This window comes from Ranitomeya variabilis, chromosome 6 (genome assembly GCF_051348905.1).
Source record: "Ranitomeya variabilis isolate aRanVar5 chromosome 6, aRanVar5.hap1, whole genome shotgun sequence".
Lineage (NCBI taxonomy): Eukaryota > Metazoa > Chordata > Amphibia > Anura > Dendrobatidae > Ranitomeya > Ranitomeya variabilis.
This window is the reverse complement of record NC_135237.1, coordinates 278,795,699-278,815,276: the sequence shown is the minus strand read 5'-3', so window position 1 is coordinate 278,815,276 and position 19,578 is coordinate 278,795,699. Positions and strand designations below refer to the sequence as shown.

The following is a 19,578-nucleotide window of genomic DNA, read 5'->3' as shown; positions in this document are numbered from 1 at the left end:
TGGTGACAGGTTCCCTTTAAATAGATCCCTTAGAAGAGATGAGGTGTAACTTTAGATAGTTATGTCAAAATAGTTGTATACTACATTTTGAAAGTTTCTGAACTCTCCCTGAGTTAAAACATTAGTATTTTTGTTTCTAAATGATTATGAACTTGTTTTCTTTGCATTATTTGAAGTCTGAAAGCACTGGGTTTTTTTATGTTGACCATTTCTCCTTTTCTGAAAAAAAAAAACCCAAAATTTATATTTATTGTCAGAAGTTTGTAGACTAAAAGAACTATTTACATTTTACTCCAAAATATACCTATAAAGAGAAAAATCAGACAAACTGACCATTTTGCAGTGGTCTCTTATTTTTTGCCAGAGCAAAAATTAAGAGACCACTTTAAAATGTTCAGTTTGTCTGATTTTTCTCTTTATAGGTATATACAGTGCCTTGCAAAAGTATTCGGCCCCCTGGAACTTTTCAACCTTTCCCCACATATCATGATTCAAAAATAAAGATACCAAATGTAAATTTTTGGTGAAGAATCAGCAACAAGTGAAACACAATTGTGAAATTGAATCAAATTTATTGGTTATTTAAATTTTTGTGGAAATTCAAAAACTAAAAAGTGGGGCGTGCAATATTATTCGGCCCCTTTAACTTAATACTTTATTGCGCCACCTTTTGCTGCGATTACAGCTGCAAGTCACTTGAGGTATGTCTCTATCAGTTTTGTACATCGAGAGACTGAAATTCTTGCCCATTCTTCCTTGGCAAACAGCTCGAGCTCAGTGAGGTTTGATGGAGATCTTTTGTGAACAGCAGTTTCCAGCTCTTTCCACAGATTCTCGATTGGATTGAGGTCTGGACTTTGACTTGGCCATTCTAACACCTGGATAAGTTTATTTGTGAACCATTCCATTGTTGATTTTGCTTTATGTTTGGGATTATTGTCTTGTTGGAAGACAAATCTCCGTAACAGTCTCAGGTCTTTTGCAGACTTCAACAGGTTTTCTTTAAGAATGGTCCTCTATTTGGCCCCATCCATCTTCCCATCAATTTTAACCATCTTCCTTGTCCTTGCTGAAGAAAAGCAGGCCCAAACCATGATGCTGCCACCACCATGTTTGACAGTGGGGATGGTGTGTTCAGGGTGATGAGCTGTGTTGCCTTTACGCCAAACATATAGTTTGGCATTGTACGGAGACTTGATTACACACAGGTGGATTATATTTATCGTCGTTAGGCATTTAGGACAACATTGGATCATTCAGAGATCCACAATGAACTTCTGGAGTGAGTTTGCTGCACTGAAAGTAATGGGGCCTAATAATATTGCAGGCCCCACTTTTCAGTTTTGAATTTCCACAAAAATTTAAAATAACCAATAAATTTCATTCAACTTCACAATTGTGTTCCACTTGTTGTTAATTCTTCACCTAAAATGTACATTTGGTATCTTTATGTTTGAAGCGTGATATGTGGGAAACGGTTGAAAAGTTCCAGGTGGCAGAATACTTTTGCAAGGCACTGTATTTTGTCAGTGACATATACAATTAGTACAGTGTGTGCTGCTTACTCTGGACTCTTTCTGGCCTCTGTTCAGCATTGTCCTTCCTTTCAGAGGTTGCACAAAACTATGGTGGCATTTTTATGCACGCCTAATAAGACAGACTCCGCCAGATCATGAGTCCTATGGCGTCCACAGTGTCTCCACAGTGTCTCCATCTGCCTCATTATAGTGAATCTTTTGTCGAGGGTTCTGTCTGAATCACGTATTTCAGAGATTTACATGGAAACCCCAATGTAAGCGCTCAACACAGAGTGCAGGATAAATGAGCGCCGAGCTTCACTGCGATCTTTGGGAGGCAGAATGAAAAAATCAACAGCATGTAAAGAATTGGTTTTATTTATTTTTTTATGCTGTTCCTCGTGTGCTAGAAGTGATTAGGCGACTTTATTCTTCAGGTTGGTGCAATTACAGTGATACCAGATCTATATCGGCTGTTTATGTTTGGCTGCTGTCACATTCTAAAAGACACTTTTTTGTAAGAAGTTTTTGCATCGCCATATTTTGAGAGCTATAATTTTTCCATATTTCAGCTGACATAGTCATGTTGTGAGGGCTTGTTTTTTGTGGGATGAGTTGACATTTTTATTGATACCATTTTCAGTTACATGACATCTTTTAACCGCTTTCTATTCCAATTTTTGTGAATGCAGAATGAACAAAAACCAGCTATTCAGGATTTTTTTTTACTACATTTACATCGTTCTTTATGATTTGGCACTTTTGCACAACAAAAGCTTGTATAGAAAAAATAATTATTTTTGCATTGCTTTATTCTGAGAGCTATAAGTTTTTTATTTTTCAGCTGATGGAGCTCTGTGGTGGATTGTCTTTTGTGGGATAAGATGGTATTTTCAGTGATACTATTTTTATTTAAATTCATCTTTTTGATCGCATTTTATTCCACTTTCTCCAAGCCGTATAATGATAAAGCATACTTAATTTTTTTGCATAAAAATGTGTCTTTATTAGTGGAATTTTTATTATTATTATCATTATTATGTTGTACAATTTATTTTTTTTTTTTACATATTTTACTTTTTTTTTTACCTTTTTACCTAGTCCCTTTATGGGACTTTCACTTTTTTACATTGCTTGCAGGTATAATGCATTGCAATGCACTAGCATTGCACTGCATTATACTTATACTGAAAGCTTCTGACAAGGAAGTCGTCAAAACCCTGAAGACAGGGGAAGCTCCCATCCCTCTGCCTCCCTCCTGAATGTTGCTTTCGCGCTCAATCGCAGCATTTAGGGGGTTAACAGTCAGGGGCAGCATTGACACCACTCCTGGCTGTTAGTGCAGAGGCTCGGCCACTGGCAGGAGCTCAGGCAGAGATGCTGATATTTCAGTATCTCCTGCGTGATCATGATCATGTGAGTGCGGGGACTGACAGCATGGGTCCCTGCACCTCTTCCCGTGCCTCTCAGCCGTCACATACAGCTGTCAGCACTGAACTGTCATTGCGTGTTTACACACAGTGATAGTTTAAATGCATGACAGACACAGTCCATCCTGGTGTGGGAGCTGAGACCCGGCCATGACGGGCTATGCCCGTCATTGGACGTTAAGAGGTTAAAGGAAACCTGTCAGCTGACTCATGCTGCTCAAACCAATGACAGCAGGAATCAAAGTTTGGCTGCACGATTGCATAGTGAGAGACCTGTCACTCTCATATATATAGCAATGCTGGGAAGAGCCGGCCAGGGACCATAGCCAAAGATGAGACTATTCCAGAGCCTCCCCCAGTTGAATCTTCAAAGTATACTTTCTCTGAAACACCTTTTTGTTTGAGCAGCATGAATCAGATGCCCCCATCTTTAAAGTGAGTGGATGATTTGTAAACTGTGCAACAGCTTAAGGTTTCTCTGCATGAAAATAACCCAGTTATGTGCTCAAAACCTGGTCAGGAGATTATATGAAGCACCAGAGGTATAAGCCCACCTGAATAATGTACCTAAAGGTGTGTCTTAGCTTAGGCCAGAAATGCTACTCCAGTAATATGGAGTAATATTTCTGGTGAAATGCATGCCACTGAAAACATGTGCTGAATTAAGTGGCGTGTACCTCTTAATGAATTAGGCGCATCAAGCTGATACATGCCCTTCATTAAGACTGGCATATGAAGCTCCAAACTGAATGAATTGGGCCCTTTAAGTTGCATAAATATTTAACTATATGAATAGTCTAGAATTCTGTATTTTACTTACCAAAACTGACCAGTATATTAATGAAATGTCAGCTGTGTATTGATTCAATTTAGGCATTTTTGTCATAAAGAAGAGATTTCTTGGCATGCAGAGTTTATCACATCCTTCTATTAGCTTATCTCTCAGTTGTCCAATCTTATAGATCATTTACGGTGAATGTTTTAATATTTCATATTAAAGCAAATGATGTAATAATCCAGTAATATAATATAAGCTGTTCTAACTGTAGTTGACTTGGTAACACAGCAACAATTACTGAATCAGCTCCAGTTGAAATCAGGCGGGTGGATATGAGTGATGAAACTCAATTTGGAAGATTTTTTCCAGCTTCAATGTCATTTGTCTTTGTCAATTTTAAATGTGCAGGAAAATCTTAAAACCCATTATTTGGCTTCTCTTTGATTTAATGTGGGAAATTCTGACAAGTAAAACTGAAATTTCTCTTGCTAACCAAAGCTACTCAGTGATCTTACCCTCATTATGTTACTACTTTGAACCATATGGGACCATTACAAAAGATTTGCTTGTTTTATTAAAATAAAAGACTAGTGCTTCTGACAGCATACATCTCATTATTACATTATTCTATTATTAAACTTTTTACTTTTAGCTGTGGGATTATTAAGTAAAAAAAAAATTGAAAGGCATTAACCCATTTACCACCTTAGACGTATAGTTACTAATAAGGTTGTCTCCCCCTGTTTGTTGTGGGCTTCAGCGCTGAGCCCGCAACTTATCCGGCACAAGTCTGCTGATTTCATCAGTTGACAAATGCCCCTAACAGCCACAGGTGGAATTGCGATCCACCTGTGGCTGTTAACATGTTAAATACCGCTGTCAATCTCTGAAAGAGGCATTTAACATGCTCGCACCGGAAGCGCATCACTAATTCCGCTCATCAGTGCCTATGTCACATGACCGCAGGTCGCTGATTGGTTGGCATGACAACCCGGGGTCTGCAGGAGACCCCTCTGGTTGTCATTGCCTGATAGCTATGAGCGCCACCCAGCGGTCGGTGCTCATAGCAAGTATGCATTTCTGCGTAGCCCAAGCGATCAGATGGAGACTATTGCATGGAGACTATTGAAGCAAGTGTAAAGTAAAAAAAAAATGTAAAAACAATTTAAAAAAATAAAAAATTTAAATGTTCAAATCACCCCCCATTTGCCCCATTCAAAATAATATAATACATATTTGGTATCTCCGCGTTCAGAATCACCCATTCTATCAACAAATAAAAAGAATTAATCCGATCAGTAAACAACATGATGATAAAAAAATCAAAATGCCAGAATTACGCTTTTTTTGTCCCCACAACATTACATTAAAATGCAATAATTGGAGATCAAAAGATTGTATCTATACCAAAATTGTATAAATAAAAACTTCAGCTTGGCGCGCAAGAAATAAGCTGGGGCTTAAGGACCCAGCCCCAGATCACGAAAAATGGAGACGCTAAGGGTTTTTGAGAAACTTTGGATTTTTTTAACCAATTAAATAAAAAAGAACCTTTACATGTTTGGTATCTATGAACTCGTAATGAGCTGGAGAATCATATTGGTAGGTTTGTTTTAGCATTTAGTGAACATTGTAAAAAAATACAAACAAAAAACAGTTCTGGAATTGCACTTCTTTTGCAATTTCACCGCCCTTGGAATTTTTTCCCTGTTTTCCAGTACACTATATAGCAAAACCAATGGTGTCATTCAAAAGTACAACTAGTCCTGCAAAAAACAGCCCTCACATGGCCATATTGACAGAAAAATAACAAATGTATGGCTCAGGGAAGAAAGGGAGCAAAAAACAGAAACTCAAAAATGAAAAACCCCAAGGTGGTGAAGGTGTTAAAATGGTTGTCCTTTAAATAAATGTGATAAATTACTTGTCTATAGACACCCCAGCCTCTCCAACTTTACCTCTCCATTGCTACCTGCCTGTCTTATTTACAGGGCCACCAATGTGATGTCCTATCTGCAATACCTGCTGCTGCAGCCAATTTCTGGCTCAAGTTTTGCCAGTGACAGTAATGTAGAGGGCACAAGACTGCTGATGGTAATAATTGCCTGCAGTGGTCACATGTTGTAGATGGAACTTCATCACTGCAGCCCTTTAAATATAGACTATGGGGAAGCAATGGAGAGGTAGTACTGTAGTCTGCAGGTAAGTAATGCTTATTTTGCAAATTTTTGCCTTTGCCCATGTTCATTATTTCTAAAAATGCACAACCACTTTAAATGAGAGTTTAGTTTTAACCTATTGCCTACTATTTGATCTGGCACCAAAAATCAAAGCATTGCAGAACATTCTTCTGGATTTGGCTAGGTTCACATCGCGTTACGGCAATTCGTTTAACAGATCCGTTAAACGGATGCGCTAACGATGAGCCCCAAATTTCCTGTATTTTTGCGATTGCATTTACTCATGGTTGCATTGCGTTGGCCTGCATTAGCAATACAGTTGTATGCACAGTGAACGCGTCCGTTCGCTGTGCGTTTGCCGTAACGGACCCGAAAACGCGGTAGAAAACGCGCATTCGAAGGTGCATCACAAAATAACGGACCATTGCTAATGCATGCCGATTTTGACATGTGTTAGGATCCGTTACGCTAATGGAAGTCTATGGGCACATTAACGGATCCGTTCCATCGCATTAGTGCCGCTTAGAAACTGATCCATTAAGCGGCATGCCCTAACGCGATGTGAACCTAGCCTTAGAAAGCTTCCAAAACAGTGCCATGCTTAATCCAGATTTACCTAGTTTGCTAATATTTTCAGGATCCACTTAAGAAAAATGTAGAAATGTAATCTATAGTTTGTAAAAATACACTATCATAATAGGGCTGGAAAAAAATCAATTGCCTCAAAATCCATAGTAAAGTCTGCATATTATGCACACAGAATTTAACATTTATGCAGATTAATATGTAGCAGATATCTAGAGTGAAAATCATCAGAAACAATTCTCAGCAGGATTGGAAATCCTTATCATGGGTCAATTTCCACATGGATTTTTCTTTGCAGCATATGGATGAGATTTCCTAAAAATCATTTCCATGTTTCTGCTACATTAATACTCTGCAAGTTTTCTTGTCCAGAAATCTGGAATGAAGATCTGCATATGAGATATACCGTATATTTCATCTCTTTAATATTTTCAAAGCATAAATGAGCAGATTTAAAGGGGCACAAAGGGTCTGCTATAAATGTGGAAATTGTAAAACTAGACCAGGCAGTCAGAAGTGGAGCTAAATTCATCATAGTGACTCTTGAATAGGAGCTGATGTGCAGTTCTCGCAAGCAGCAACTACAATGAAAATATGATATTCATCTGCATTCAAATGTCTACATCTAACTGCTGCAAAAGTTGACAACAGCTGATTGGTTGGGGTGTTGGGTGTTGGATCTGATATTGATGACCTATCCTAAAGATGCTGGACAACCGATCATGTTGGTGGTCTGTGACCACCGGACAAGAACACTACGAGCCACTACTATGCGCCGGGGCAGCTTGCATTATGCTGTAGGAGCCTACTAATCAGAAGTGGTTCTGAAGATGTTGCAGGTTGTAAGAGGTGAAAACCTGCTCCCCCACCATGGACTACGCAGTACCAGGATCCTGAAAATCTTTCTGCTCAACCCTACTTATGACAACATACCCAAATCATTCTTAACTGGCATGTTAAAGCTTAAAAGGGTTATTGAAAAAATATCAATAAATGCATATAAAACAGAAAATGATACAAATTACTCATGCAATTCAATCAAAAGTTCTCCAGTCTGTAGAGATTCAGTCTAGTCTGGCCCTGTTTTTTTCTAGATGCAGGTCAGCATTGCCTGTGTCAACACTTTTAGCAATACTGTGTATAAAGGGGGGCAGACTAAATGGCTGATTTCAATAGCCGAACAAGTTCCCCTCTATATCACAAGTGATGGATAGATGCATGGTAGAAAGCTGGCTTAGCTTTTGAAATGGACCAGTGAATCAGTTTCCTTTATACAGCACTGATGACACGCCAATCTGGGAAGTGCCATCACGCGTCAAGCAGAAGCCAAGAGTGGATTTTGGCAACATCTTCTCCATTCTCAAGTAACATATAGCAGTAGTTCTTATTGGTGTTTAGGACTTTTAGTGCATTTGAGTACTAGAAGAATATTACTAATGGTGTTGGTATATCACATGACCCTCGTCTTTCCATTTAAATAATCATAAATGTTGCCCTAAGTTTCACTTTATGCAACGTCTAATGTCTTTTGTTTCGTTTGAGCAGTGTCCATCTTTTCTTCTACTTTCCACAGTCCTAATATTAGTTAATACTATTATTATCATATATTATAGTACTGAATATCATGTTAATAGAAGGATATTGTAACTGCTCAGTCTCATTACATTTTAAGGAGTATTTTAAAAGTCATTAAAATGGTAATATCCTCAGAAAGGCAGCACTGGCCACCACGTTCAGCATGACCTCTTTAGAATCCTAGAAAAAGCTTGATTATGTTGGCCATTTGCCATAAGATTAATTGAAGGCCACCCGTGGCTTTCTAACAATTAGTGACACTATGCATACATTTTGTAATTACCATTAATAAATTGCGCCCATAAATTTTAACAGGTTGCTTGAAGAAGGTCTGGAAAAATGTAAAAATCAATCATCTGCATTACACAGATCCAATGTTTTTTGCTCGGCAGCTTCATTTTATTATGCTAAATTGTCTCCTGCCTGTGATGAGCTCAATGAATTGTTTTAGGGTCCTGTAAAAAAGTGGAAAATAAAGACATTAATCATACTATATCTATGTACTTTATCAAGGTAAAGCTGTGTAGTCCATCTGCTAGCAAATAAACACTGCCAATTTATCCATTTAGCCTCTTTTTTATTTCCTGACAGGTGAGAAATGACTTGACAGGTGAACTGGAAGACTCCGATATACAAATTGCGGACACTGAGAGTTTTTCCAATGATCCCTGCATCAGTGTGAAAAAACTCAAGGTATTGTATACATAGATATACATAAAATTGTATGTAATATATACATTCAGTGCAATTTTTAGAAGAAACAGTTTAGATTATTTAATGTTATTTATATTTTATTTTCTGATTTTACTGTTTCACTTTGAGAATGTGTATTTATATAAAAGAACTAGGTCTATCAAGTTCAACCTTTCTCTACTAATTATACATAATCTCTATATTAACTATAACCCACAATGTTATGTGTATCGAGGAAATCATCCAGCCTTTTTTTAAAGCTGTTGTAATGTCTGCCATTACTACCTCTTGTGGAAGGGCATTCCACAGTCTGACTGCTCTAACTGTAAAGAACCCTTTGCTATTTAGCTACTGGAACCTCCTTTTTTTTCCACCTGTAATGAGTGCGCCTGGGCCTTTAGTATGGTCTTTGGAAGGAGTAATTCATGTACCAGTCCCTTGTACTGACCATTCATATATTTATACATATAAATGAGATCCCCTCTGAGGTGCCTTTTTTCTAAGCTAAACAAGCCCAACTTTTCTAAGCTAAACAAGTCCAGCAACTCCTCATATGACAGGCCTTCCATCGTAATAATCTAGTTGCCCTCCTTTGAACTGACTCTAACTTCTGAATATCCTTTTTAAAATGTGGAGCCTAAAACTGGATCCCATATTCTAGATGTGGCCTCACCAGTGATTTATAAAGGGGTAATAATACATTGGGATACTGGGATTTTATCTCTCCTTTCTGACCTCGGACGGGATAGTACGTACGAGGTCAGATACCCCGCTTTGATGCAGGGCTCCGGCGGTGAGCCCGCATCAAAGCCGGGACATGTCAGCTGTTTTGAACAGCTGACATGTGCCCGCAATAGCGGAGGGTGAAATCACGATTCACCCGTCGCTATTAACTAGTTAAATGCCGCTGTCAAACGCTGACAGCGGCATTTAACCGGTGCTTCCGGCCATCCGGCCGGAAATGAGCGCATCGCCAACCCCCGTCACATGATCGGGGGTCAGCGATGCATCAGAATGGTAACCATAGAGGTCTTTGAAACCTCTATGGTTACTGATCCCGGCTAGCTGTGAGCGCCACCCTGTGGACGGCGCTCATAGCACCCCTGCATTTCTGTTGCATAGCAGCAATCTGATAATCGCCGCTATGTAGCAGAGCTGATCGAGTGGTGCCAGCTTCTAGCCTCCCATGGAGGCTATTGAAGCATGGCAAAAGTTAAAAAAAAGTTAAAAAAAATGTGAAAAAAAAAAATATATAAAAGTTTAAATTACCCCCCTTTCGCCCCATTCAAAATAAATCAATAAAAAAAATCAAACCTACACATATTTGGTATCGCCGCATTCAGAATCGCCTGATCTATCAATAAAAAAAGGATTAACCCGATCGCTAAACGGCGTAGCGAGAAAAAAATTCAAAACGCAACAATTATGGTTTTTTGGTCGCCGTGACATTGCACTAAAATGTAGTAACGGGCGATCAGAAGAACGTATCTGCACTAAAATGATATAATTAAAAACGCCAGCTCGGCTCGCAAAAAATAAGCCCTCAACCGACCCCAGATCATGAAAAATAGAGATGCTACGGGTATCGGAAAATGGTGCAATTTTTTTTTTTTTAGCAAAGTGTGAAATTTTTTTTCACCACTTAGATAAAAAATAACCTAGACATGTTTGGTGTCTATGAACTCATAATGACCTGGAGAATCATAATGGCAGGTCAGTTTTAGCATTTAGTGAACCTAGCAAAAAAGCCAAACAAAAAACAAGTGTGGGATTGCACTTTTTTTGCAATTTCACCGCACTTGGAATTTTTTTCCCGTTTTCTAGTACACAACATGCTAAAACCAATTATGTTGTTCCAAAGTACAACTTGTTTCGCAAGAAATAAGCCCTCACATGGCCATATTGATGTAAAAATAAAAAGTTAGGGAAGTCTGGGAAGGAGGGGAGCGAAAAACAAACACGGAAAAACGGAAAATCCCAAGGTCATGAAGGGGTTAACACTAGTGTTGAGCGATACCTTCCGATATCGGAAAGTATCGGTATCGGAAAGTATCGGCCGATACCGTCAAAGTATCGGATCTAATCCGATACCGATACCCGATCCCAATGCAAGTCAATGGGACGAAAATATCGGAATTAAAATAAATCCTTTCTTTCCTTGTAGGTTATTTCTACATGAAGGAAAACAACTAAGAATAATGTAGGATGTATTGGGGGAGGTGGCGGAGACACTAAAGGCACAGAGGTTTAGCCCAATCAAATAGAATAGCAGGATTTTGGGGGGGTTTTATGACGTTCGGCGTTAGAAAGATTTTGACTATGTTATTTTTTTTTTTATTTTGTCAGATATTGATGTTTCACTACTTCCACGCCCTTCACCTTCTTTTTTACTTCTTCCACACTTTCTTCTTCATTATCCTCATCATCAGCTTCTTTGACATCAACTTCTTCACCTTATTCATCTTCGTCTTCATCTTCTACCTATTATTTTTTTTCTTACATTGTTCATATTCTTTTTATTTAACTATTATCTTCTTCATATTCAACTTCTTCATCATATTCTTATTTGTGACAGGCATTCCCGTAGTTGTTATCTATAAAAGTTTGAAGATTACACCTTCCGTTCTGCCTGTCACAAAAGAGTTACATTTGTCCGCGTTCAGTTTGGCCTGCAGCATCAGGCTTTATCCAGGGGCACCACGAGGAGGAACGGACTCACCCCCATACACTGCTTAGTCTTCTTCTGCTTATAATTTAGATAATATCTTTTGCTCTGATATTTAGTGTTATGCTTAAGGTTCTTCTGCTCTTTGTTCTGCAGCCTCTTGTTCTTCTGCTTCTCGGTCTCCCATGTCGTCGTCGTCGTCTCCAGGGTTGTCGTCTCCAGGGTCGTCATCTCCGGGGTCGTCGTCATCGGGGTGGTCTTCAGGGTCATCGTCTCCAGGGTCGTCGTCATCTCAGTGGTTGTCGTCTCTGGTGTCGTCGTCATCTTAGGGGTGGTCTTCCGGGTCGTCGTCTTTAGGGTCTTGAACTTGGAAATGTAGCAGAAGGTACAAGAAGGCTGAGAAAATGCCGAGAAACAGCTGATGGAACTGGAACTCGGATGGCTACCCGAAGGTCCAAGAGCCAATGGAACTACCAAGGACCAGCTGACGTTACTGGAACCCGGTTACTAAGCAGGAGGTACCCGTGCCTGAATGCACTACCAAGGACCACCTGACATTGGTGGAACTTGGATACCCAGAGGGAGGCACCTAAGCCAAAGGCTCTGCCCGGAACCAGCTGACGGTACTGGAACCAGGATGGGGAGCAGAAGGTACAAGAGCAAAAGACACTGCCGAGAACCAGCTGACGGTACTGGAACCCGGATGGGTAGCCGAAGGTCCAAGAGCCAATGGAACTACCGAGGACCAGCTGACGTTACTGGAACCCGGTTACTAAGCAGGAGGTACCCGTGCCTGAAAGCACTACCAAGGACCACCTGACGTTGGTGGAACTCAGATACCCAGAGGGAGGCACCTAAGCAAAAGGCTCTGCCCGGAACCAGCTGATGGTACTGGAACCAGGATGGGGAGCAGAAGGTACAAGAGCAAAAGACACTGCCGAGAACCAGCTGACGGTACTGGAACCCGGATGGGTAGCCGAAGGTCCAAAAGCCAATGGAACTACCGAGGACCAGCTGACGTTACTGGAACCCGGGTACTAAGCAGGAGGTACCCGTGCCTGAAAGCACTACCAAGGACCACCTGACGTTGGTGGAACTCGGATACCCAGAAGGAGGCACCTAAGCCAAAGGCTCTGCCCGGAACCAGCTGACGGTGCTGGAACCAAGATGGGGACCTATTCAAGCTTGTCTTCCTAGAGCCCCAACTAGCGGTGTTGGAGCAAAGGGTCAGCAGGGGGAGCAGAGTGTAGGCCGAAGCCTTCACTGGAGGCATTTGTAGGTCTGTTGTGTCTGCGTGGCGTTTGCAGGACACGTTGCCGGCTACACAGCAGGGGAACAGCTGGCGGTGCTGAACCCCACTGACACATTGGCTGGTGTTTTTCTCTGTGCAGCTAGCAGTACCGGGCACCAACTGGCGGTGTTAGAGCCCAGGGTCAGCAGGAGGAGGAGAGGGAGCAGAGTGTAGGCCGAAGCCTGCACTGGCGTCAGCTTTGTGTCTGCTTGGCTGTTGCAGGACACGTTACCGGCTACACAGCAGGGGAACAGCTGGCGGTGCTGAACCCCACTGACACATTGGCGAGGTGTTTTTCTCTGTGCAGCCAGCACTTCGGGGCACCAACTGGTGGTGTTAGAGCCCAGGCTCTGCAGGGGGAGCAGAGTGTAGGCCGAAGCCTAAATGAACCAATTTTAAAGGTAAACTTTAACCCCCCCTCAGGGGTTACAAACTAGAAGAGCCACGCCTTATGCAGCAGTAGTGCTGCACAAGTCAAAGGTTGCTCTTTTAATTTTTCTCCTTGCACACGCTGAATGAAACACGTATAACATTTAGCCCTTTATACAGTCAAACTGTGTTGGAGACGAGAGTTCCCTTCGTAATGAGACGCAGCACAGATGTCAAAAATCCCACCTTGGTGCTGGGCAAAGCCTCCTGAGCGTTGTTATTTGCTGTACAGGAGTCTGCGCTGTCGTGTTATCCCTTGGCCTTGCGCTGTTAGCGCTGCCCATCTTCTGACATCATTTAATGTCGGCCGTTGCGGTTCGCGATGACCATGAATCCCAGCCCCGCAGTGTCTTTACATAGTTCAAACACTGCGGGGCTGGGATTCATGGCCTGGTGCAGTACATATGTTTGCCTCTCGCTCGGGTCCTTACACCTGCTTCAGACTGTGCGGCGTCAGCTGATCCCTTATCGCATGCCACGGCCATGAAGCCGCACAGTCTGAAGAAGGAGATGAGGGACAGGCGAACATATGCACTGCTCATGCCCATCAATCACACCCTCGCAGTCAAAATAAATAAGACACCGAGGGGCGTTGTGTGGGGCAAGGCGGCCGCAGAGGCGCAGCCAGCCAAACAATGATGCCAGAAGACGGGCAGCGCTACCAAGGGGGTTGCAGCGTGTCATTACAAAGGAAAGTCACACCTCAGGGATGGTTTAATGGTCACAGAGGACACATTTTAGACGTGTTCAGTTCCACATGTGCAAGGGGAATAAGTTTATGAGCCACCTTGCACACATGCAGCATTACTGCTGTACAAGGTGGCTGTGAAACATACAAACGCCTGGGGGAGGGGGGACAGCTTCCCTTCAATTTCAGTTCTTGTGTCTGCGTGGCTGTTGCAGGACACGTTGCCGGCTACACAGCAGGGGAACAGCTGGCGGTGCTGAACCCCACTGACACATTGGCGGGTGTTTTTCTCTGTGCAGCTAGCACATCTAGGCCCCAACTGGCATTGTTAGAGCCCAGGGTCAGCAGGAGGAGCAGGGGGAGCAGAGTGTAGGCCGAAGCCTGCACTGGCGGCAGCTTTAGGTCTGTTGTGTCTGCGTGGCTGTTGCAGGACACGTTGCCGGCTACACAGCAGGGGAACAGCTGGCGGTGCTGAACCCCACTGACACATTGGCTGGTGTTTTTCTCTGTGCAGCCAGCACTTCCGGACAGCAACTAGCGTTGTTGGAGCCCGGGCTCTGCAGGTGGAGCAGAGTGTAGGCCGCAGCCTGCACTGGAGCAAGTTGAAAGGGAACCTTTAACCCCCCCAGGCGTTTGTAGCTGAAAGAGCCATCTTGTACAGCACTAATGCTGGAAAAGGTAAACTTATCTCTTTTAATTATGGTCCTTGCACATGCTGAACCTAACACTTTTGAAATGTGTCCCCTTACACGGTTAAACCGTCCGGTCGGTGGAACTTTCCTTTGTCATGTGACGCAGCACAGCCGTCATTCTTACCCCCTTGGCGCCGTGCGCCTCCTCCTCAGCGTTGTTTGAATCTGTCCCGGAGTCTGCGCTGTTATGTTATCCCTTGGCCAGGCATACTTAGCGCTGCCCGTCTTCTGACATCATTTGGTGTCAGGCTGGCTGCGCCTGTGCGGCCGCGCTGGGCAACATCCCGCCTCGCTGTGTCATCTAATGTAATCACTCTGCGGACCTGTCATCCATGGGCATGAGCAGTGCATATCCTCGCCTCTCACTCCCCTCTCTACGGCTTCTTCAGACTGTGCGGCGTCACGGCCGTGGCATGCTATTAGGGATCAGCTGACGGCGCACAGTCTGAAGAAGGCGTAGGGAGATGAGTGAGAGGTGGAGGTTAAGATATGCACTGCTCATGTCCATGGATCACAGGTCCGCAGTGGGATTACATCAGAAGACACTACGATGCGGGATCTCGTCCAGCGCGGCCGCACAGGCGCAGCCATCCTAACACCAAATGATGTCAGAAGACGGGCAGCGCTAAGTGTGCCTGGCCAAGGGATAACATAACAGCGCAGACTCCGGGACAGATTCAAACAACGCTGAGGAGGAGGCGCACGGCGCCAAGGGGGTAAGAATGACGGCTGTGCTGCGTCACATGACAAAGGAAAGTTCCACCGACCGGACGGTTTAACCGTGTGAGGGGACACATTTCAAAAGTGTTAGGTTCAGCATGTGCAAGGAGCACCACGAAAAGAGGCACTTTTTCCCTTTGCATCATTACTGCTGCACAAGGTGTCTCCTTCAGTAACAAATGCCTGGGGGGGGGGGACAGGTTCCCTTAAATTTAACTTGTTGTGCCTGCGTGGCGGTCGCAGGACACGTTGCCGTATACACAGCAGGGGAGCAGCAGGCATTACTGAACCCCACTAACACATTGGCGAGGTGTTTGGCTCTGTGCGGACAGCACTTCTGGACGGCAACTAGCGGTGTTGGAGCCCAGGGACAGCAGGAGGAGGAGGAGGTGGAGGAGATAGGATGGATTGCCACACACACAGCTGGGGAACAGCTGACGTTACTGAACCCCAATAACAGAGGAGGGACTGTTGGGACTGTGCGGACAGCACTTCTGGACGGCAAATAGCGGTGTTGGAGCCCAGGGACAGCAGGAGGAGGAGGAGGTGGAGGAGATTGGAAGGATTGCCACACACACAGCTGGGGAACAGCTGACGTTACTGAACCCCAATAACAGAGGAGGGACTGTTGGGACTGTGCAGACAGCACTTCTGGACGGCAACTAGCGGTGTTGGAGCCCAGGGACAGCAGGAGGAGGAGGAGGTGGAGGAGATAGGATGGATTGCCACACAAACAGCTGGGGAACAGCTGACGTTACTGAACCCCAATAACAGAGGAGGGACTGTTGGGACTGTGCAGACAGCACTTCTGGACGGCAACTAGTGGTGTTGGAGCCCAGGGACAGCAGGAGGAGGAGGAGGTGGAGGAGATAGGAGGGATTGCCACACACACAGCTGGGGAACAGCTGACGTTACTGAACCCCAATAACAGAGGAGGGACTGTTGGGACTGTGCGGACAGCACTTCTGGATGGCAACTAGTGGTGTTGGAGCCCAGGGACAGCAGGAGGAGGAGGAGGTGGAGGAGATAGGAGGGATTGCCACACACACAGCTGGGGAACAGCTGACGTTACTGAACCCCAATAACAGAGGAGGGACTGTTGGGACTGTGCGGACAGCACTTCTGGATGGCAACTAGCGGTGTTGGAGCCCAGGGACAGCAGCAGGAGGAGGAGGTGGAGGAGATAGGATGGATTGCCACACACACAGCTGGGGAACAGCTGACGTTACTGAACCCCAATAACAGAGGAGGGACTGTTGGGACTGTGCGGACAGCACTTCTGGACGGCAACTAGCGGTGTTGGAGCCCAGGGACAGCAGCAGGAGGAGGAGGTGGAGGAGATAGGAGGGATTGCCACACACACAGCTGGGGAACAGCTGACGTTACTGAACGCCAATAACAGAGGAGGGACTGTTGGGACTGTGCGGACAGCACTTCTTGACGGCAACTAGGGGTGTTGGAGCCCAGGGACAGCAGGAGGAGGAGGAGGTGGAGGAGATAGGAAGGATTGCCACACACACAGCTGGGGAACAGCTGACGTTACTGAACCCCAATAACAGAGGAGGGACTGTTGGGACTGTGCAGACAGCACTTCTGGACGGCAACTAGCAGTGTTGGAGCCCAGGGACAGCAGGAGGAGGAGGAGGTGGAGGAGATAGGAGGGATTGCCACACACACAGCTGGGGAACAGCTGACGTTACTGAACCCCAATATCAGAGGAGGGACTGTTGGGACTGTGCGGATAGCACTTCTGGATGGCAACTAGCGGTGTTGGAGCCCAGGGACAGCAGGAGGAGGAGGAGGTGGAGGAGATAGGAGGGATTGCCACACACACAGCTGGGGAACAGCTGACGTTACTGAACCCCAATAACAGAGGAGGGACTGTTGGGACTGTGCGGACAGCACTTCTGGATGGCAACTAGCGGTGTTGGAGCCCAGGGACAGCAGCAGGAGGAGGAGGTGGAGGAGATAGGAGGGATTGCCACACACACAGCTGGGGAACAGCTGACGCTACTGAACCCCAGTAACAGAGGAGGGACTGTTGGGACTGTGCGGACAGCACTTCTGGATGGCAAATAGCGGTGTTGGAGCCCAGGGACAGCAGCAGGAGCAGAGGAACACAGTGTAGGCCGAAGCCTGATTGGAGAAAGTCTAAAGGGAACCTTTAACCCCCCCAAGGCGTTTGTAGCTGAAAGAGCCAGCTTGTGCAGCACAAAGGATGCAAAAGGAAAAGGTGGCTCTTTTCATTATGCTCCTTGCAAACACAGAACTAAACACTTATAAAATGTGTCCCCTGATACCGTGAGACCGTCCCGGAGGTGGGACATTCCTTCGTAATATGACGCAGCACAGCCATCATTCTTACCCCCCCGGCGCCGTGCCCAGGGTCCTCAGCGTTGTTTGATTCTGTCTCGAAGCCTGTGCTGTTATGTTATCCCTTGGCCAGGCACACTTAGCGCTGCCCATCTTCTGACATCATTTGGTGTCAGGCTGGCTGCGCCTGTGCGGCCGCGCTGGCCGAGAGCCTGCCTCGCAGTGTCGTCTAATGTAATCCCACCGCGGGCCTGGGATCCGTGGCCATGCGCAGTGCATATCCTCGCCTCTTACTCCCCTCCCTACGGCTTCTTCAGACTGTGCGGCGTCACGGCCGTGGCATGCTATTAGGGATCAGCTGACGGCGCATAGTCTGAAGAAGGCGTAGGGAGATGAGTGAGAGGTGGAGGTTGAGATATGCACTGCGCATGTCCATGGATCTCAGGCCCGCAGTGGGATTAAATCAGAAGACACTGCGAGGCGGGCTCTCGTCCAGCGCGGCCGCACAGGCACAGCCAGCCTGACACCAAATGATGTCAGAAGAGGGGCAGCGCTAAGTGTGCCTGGCCAAGAGATAACATAACAGCACAGGCTTCGAGACAGAATCAAACAACGCTGAGGAGCTGGCGCACGGCGCCGGGGGGGTAAGAATGACGGCTGTGCTGCGTCACATTACGAAGGAAAGTCCCACCTCCGGGACTGTTTTACGGTATCAGTGGACACATTTTATAAGTGTTAAGTTCTGCGTGTGCAAGGAGCTAAACAAAAATAGCTACCTTTTCCTTGTGCATCATTACTGCTGCACAAGGTGGCTCTTTCAGTAACAAACGCCTTGGGGGGGGGGACAGGTTCCCTTACATTTCAGTTGTTGTGTCATCGTGGCGGTCGCAGGACACATTGCCGGCTACACAGCTGGGGATCAGCTGACGTTACTGAAACCCAATAACACTGGGTCGTATGTTTTGACTGTGCAGACGGCACTTCTGAGCCTCAACGGGCGGTGTTGGAGCCCAGGAATTTAAGTTCAGGTGGTAGAAAGATGAACACAACAGGATACCTGGATAACGTAGACAGTCACCTAATTATTTAATCAGGAAGAGGAGTGGCAAATTCCTGCGAGATCCAGGCCTTGTTCATTTTCAGGAAAGTAAGCCGGTCAACGTTATCGGAGGATAGTCGCATGCGACGGTCAGTTAGTACACCACCTGCAGCACTAAAGACGCGTTCCGATAATACACTAGCCGCAGGGCAAGCCAGCACCTCCAATGCATACTGGCTTAGCTCTGGCCATGTATCCAGCTTTGAGACCCAAAACTTGAAAGGTGAAGAGTCGTCTGGGAGTACAGCAAGAGGGCAAGACATGTAGTCTGTCACCATCTGACGGAACCGTTGCCTCCTGCTGACTGGAGCCGTCTGTGATGGTGTAGACTTTTGTGGCGGGCACAGAAAACTGTGCCACAGTTGGGCCATACTGGTCTTGCCTTGGGCAGAGGCACTGCATCTGCTCCCTTTTTGTGCAGAGCCTCCACCACTGCCTGGACGCACTGAGCTGCTTTGTAATGCACTAGCAGCACTTCTCTCACTTGGAATGGAGAAGATGATGGAATTCACCAGTGTGTCTTGGTACTCCCGCATTTTTCGCTCCCGGTTCAACGGTGTGATGAGGCTTTCTACGTTGTCCCGGTAGCGAGGATCGAGGAGGGTGAACACCCAATAATCAGACACGTTGAGAATGTGGGAGATGCGGCGGTCGTTTCTCAGGCACTGCAGCATGTAATCCACCATGTGCTGCAGACTGCCAACTGGCCAAGAAACGCTGTCCCCTGCTGGAGGCGTGATCTCTGCCCGCTCGTCATCACCCCACCCTCGCTGTACACACTGAGTACTGGACAATTGTGTAACTCCCTCCTCTGGACGGATGTCTTCCTCCTCCATTGACTCCTCATCATCCTCCTCACAAAGTGTCCCCTGCCTACGCGTTTGTGAGGAACCACGTGGCGCTGACTGTCCAGAAGATGATGG

General features: G+C 45.4%; 1 protein-coding gene across 1 annotated transcript in view; it reads left to right on the top strand.

Moving 5' to 3' along the window:
* The window catches only part of GABBR2 (gamma-aminobutyric acid type B receptor subunit 2), a 1,202,616-nt gene that overhangs the window by 521,683 nt on the left and 661,355 nt on the right, over window positions 1-19,578 (top strand). The window contains exon 4 of the mRNA XM_077269688.1: window positions 8,657-8,758. Within this exon, the coding sequence (XP_077125803.1) occupies window positions 8,657-8,758 (102 nt within the window). The remainder of the gene's footprint in view (window positions 1-8,656; window positions 8,759-19,578) is intronic.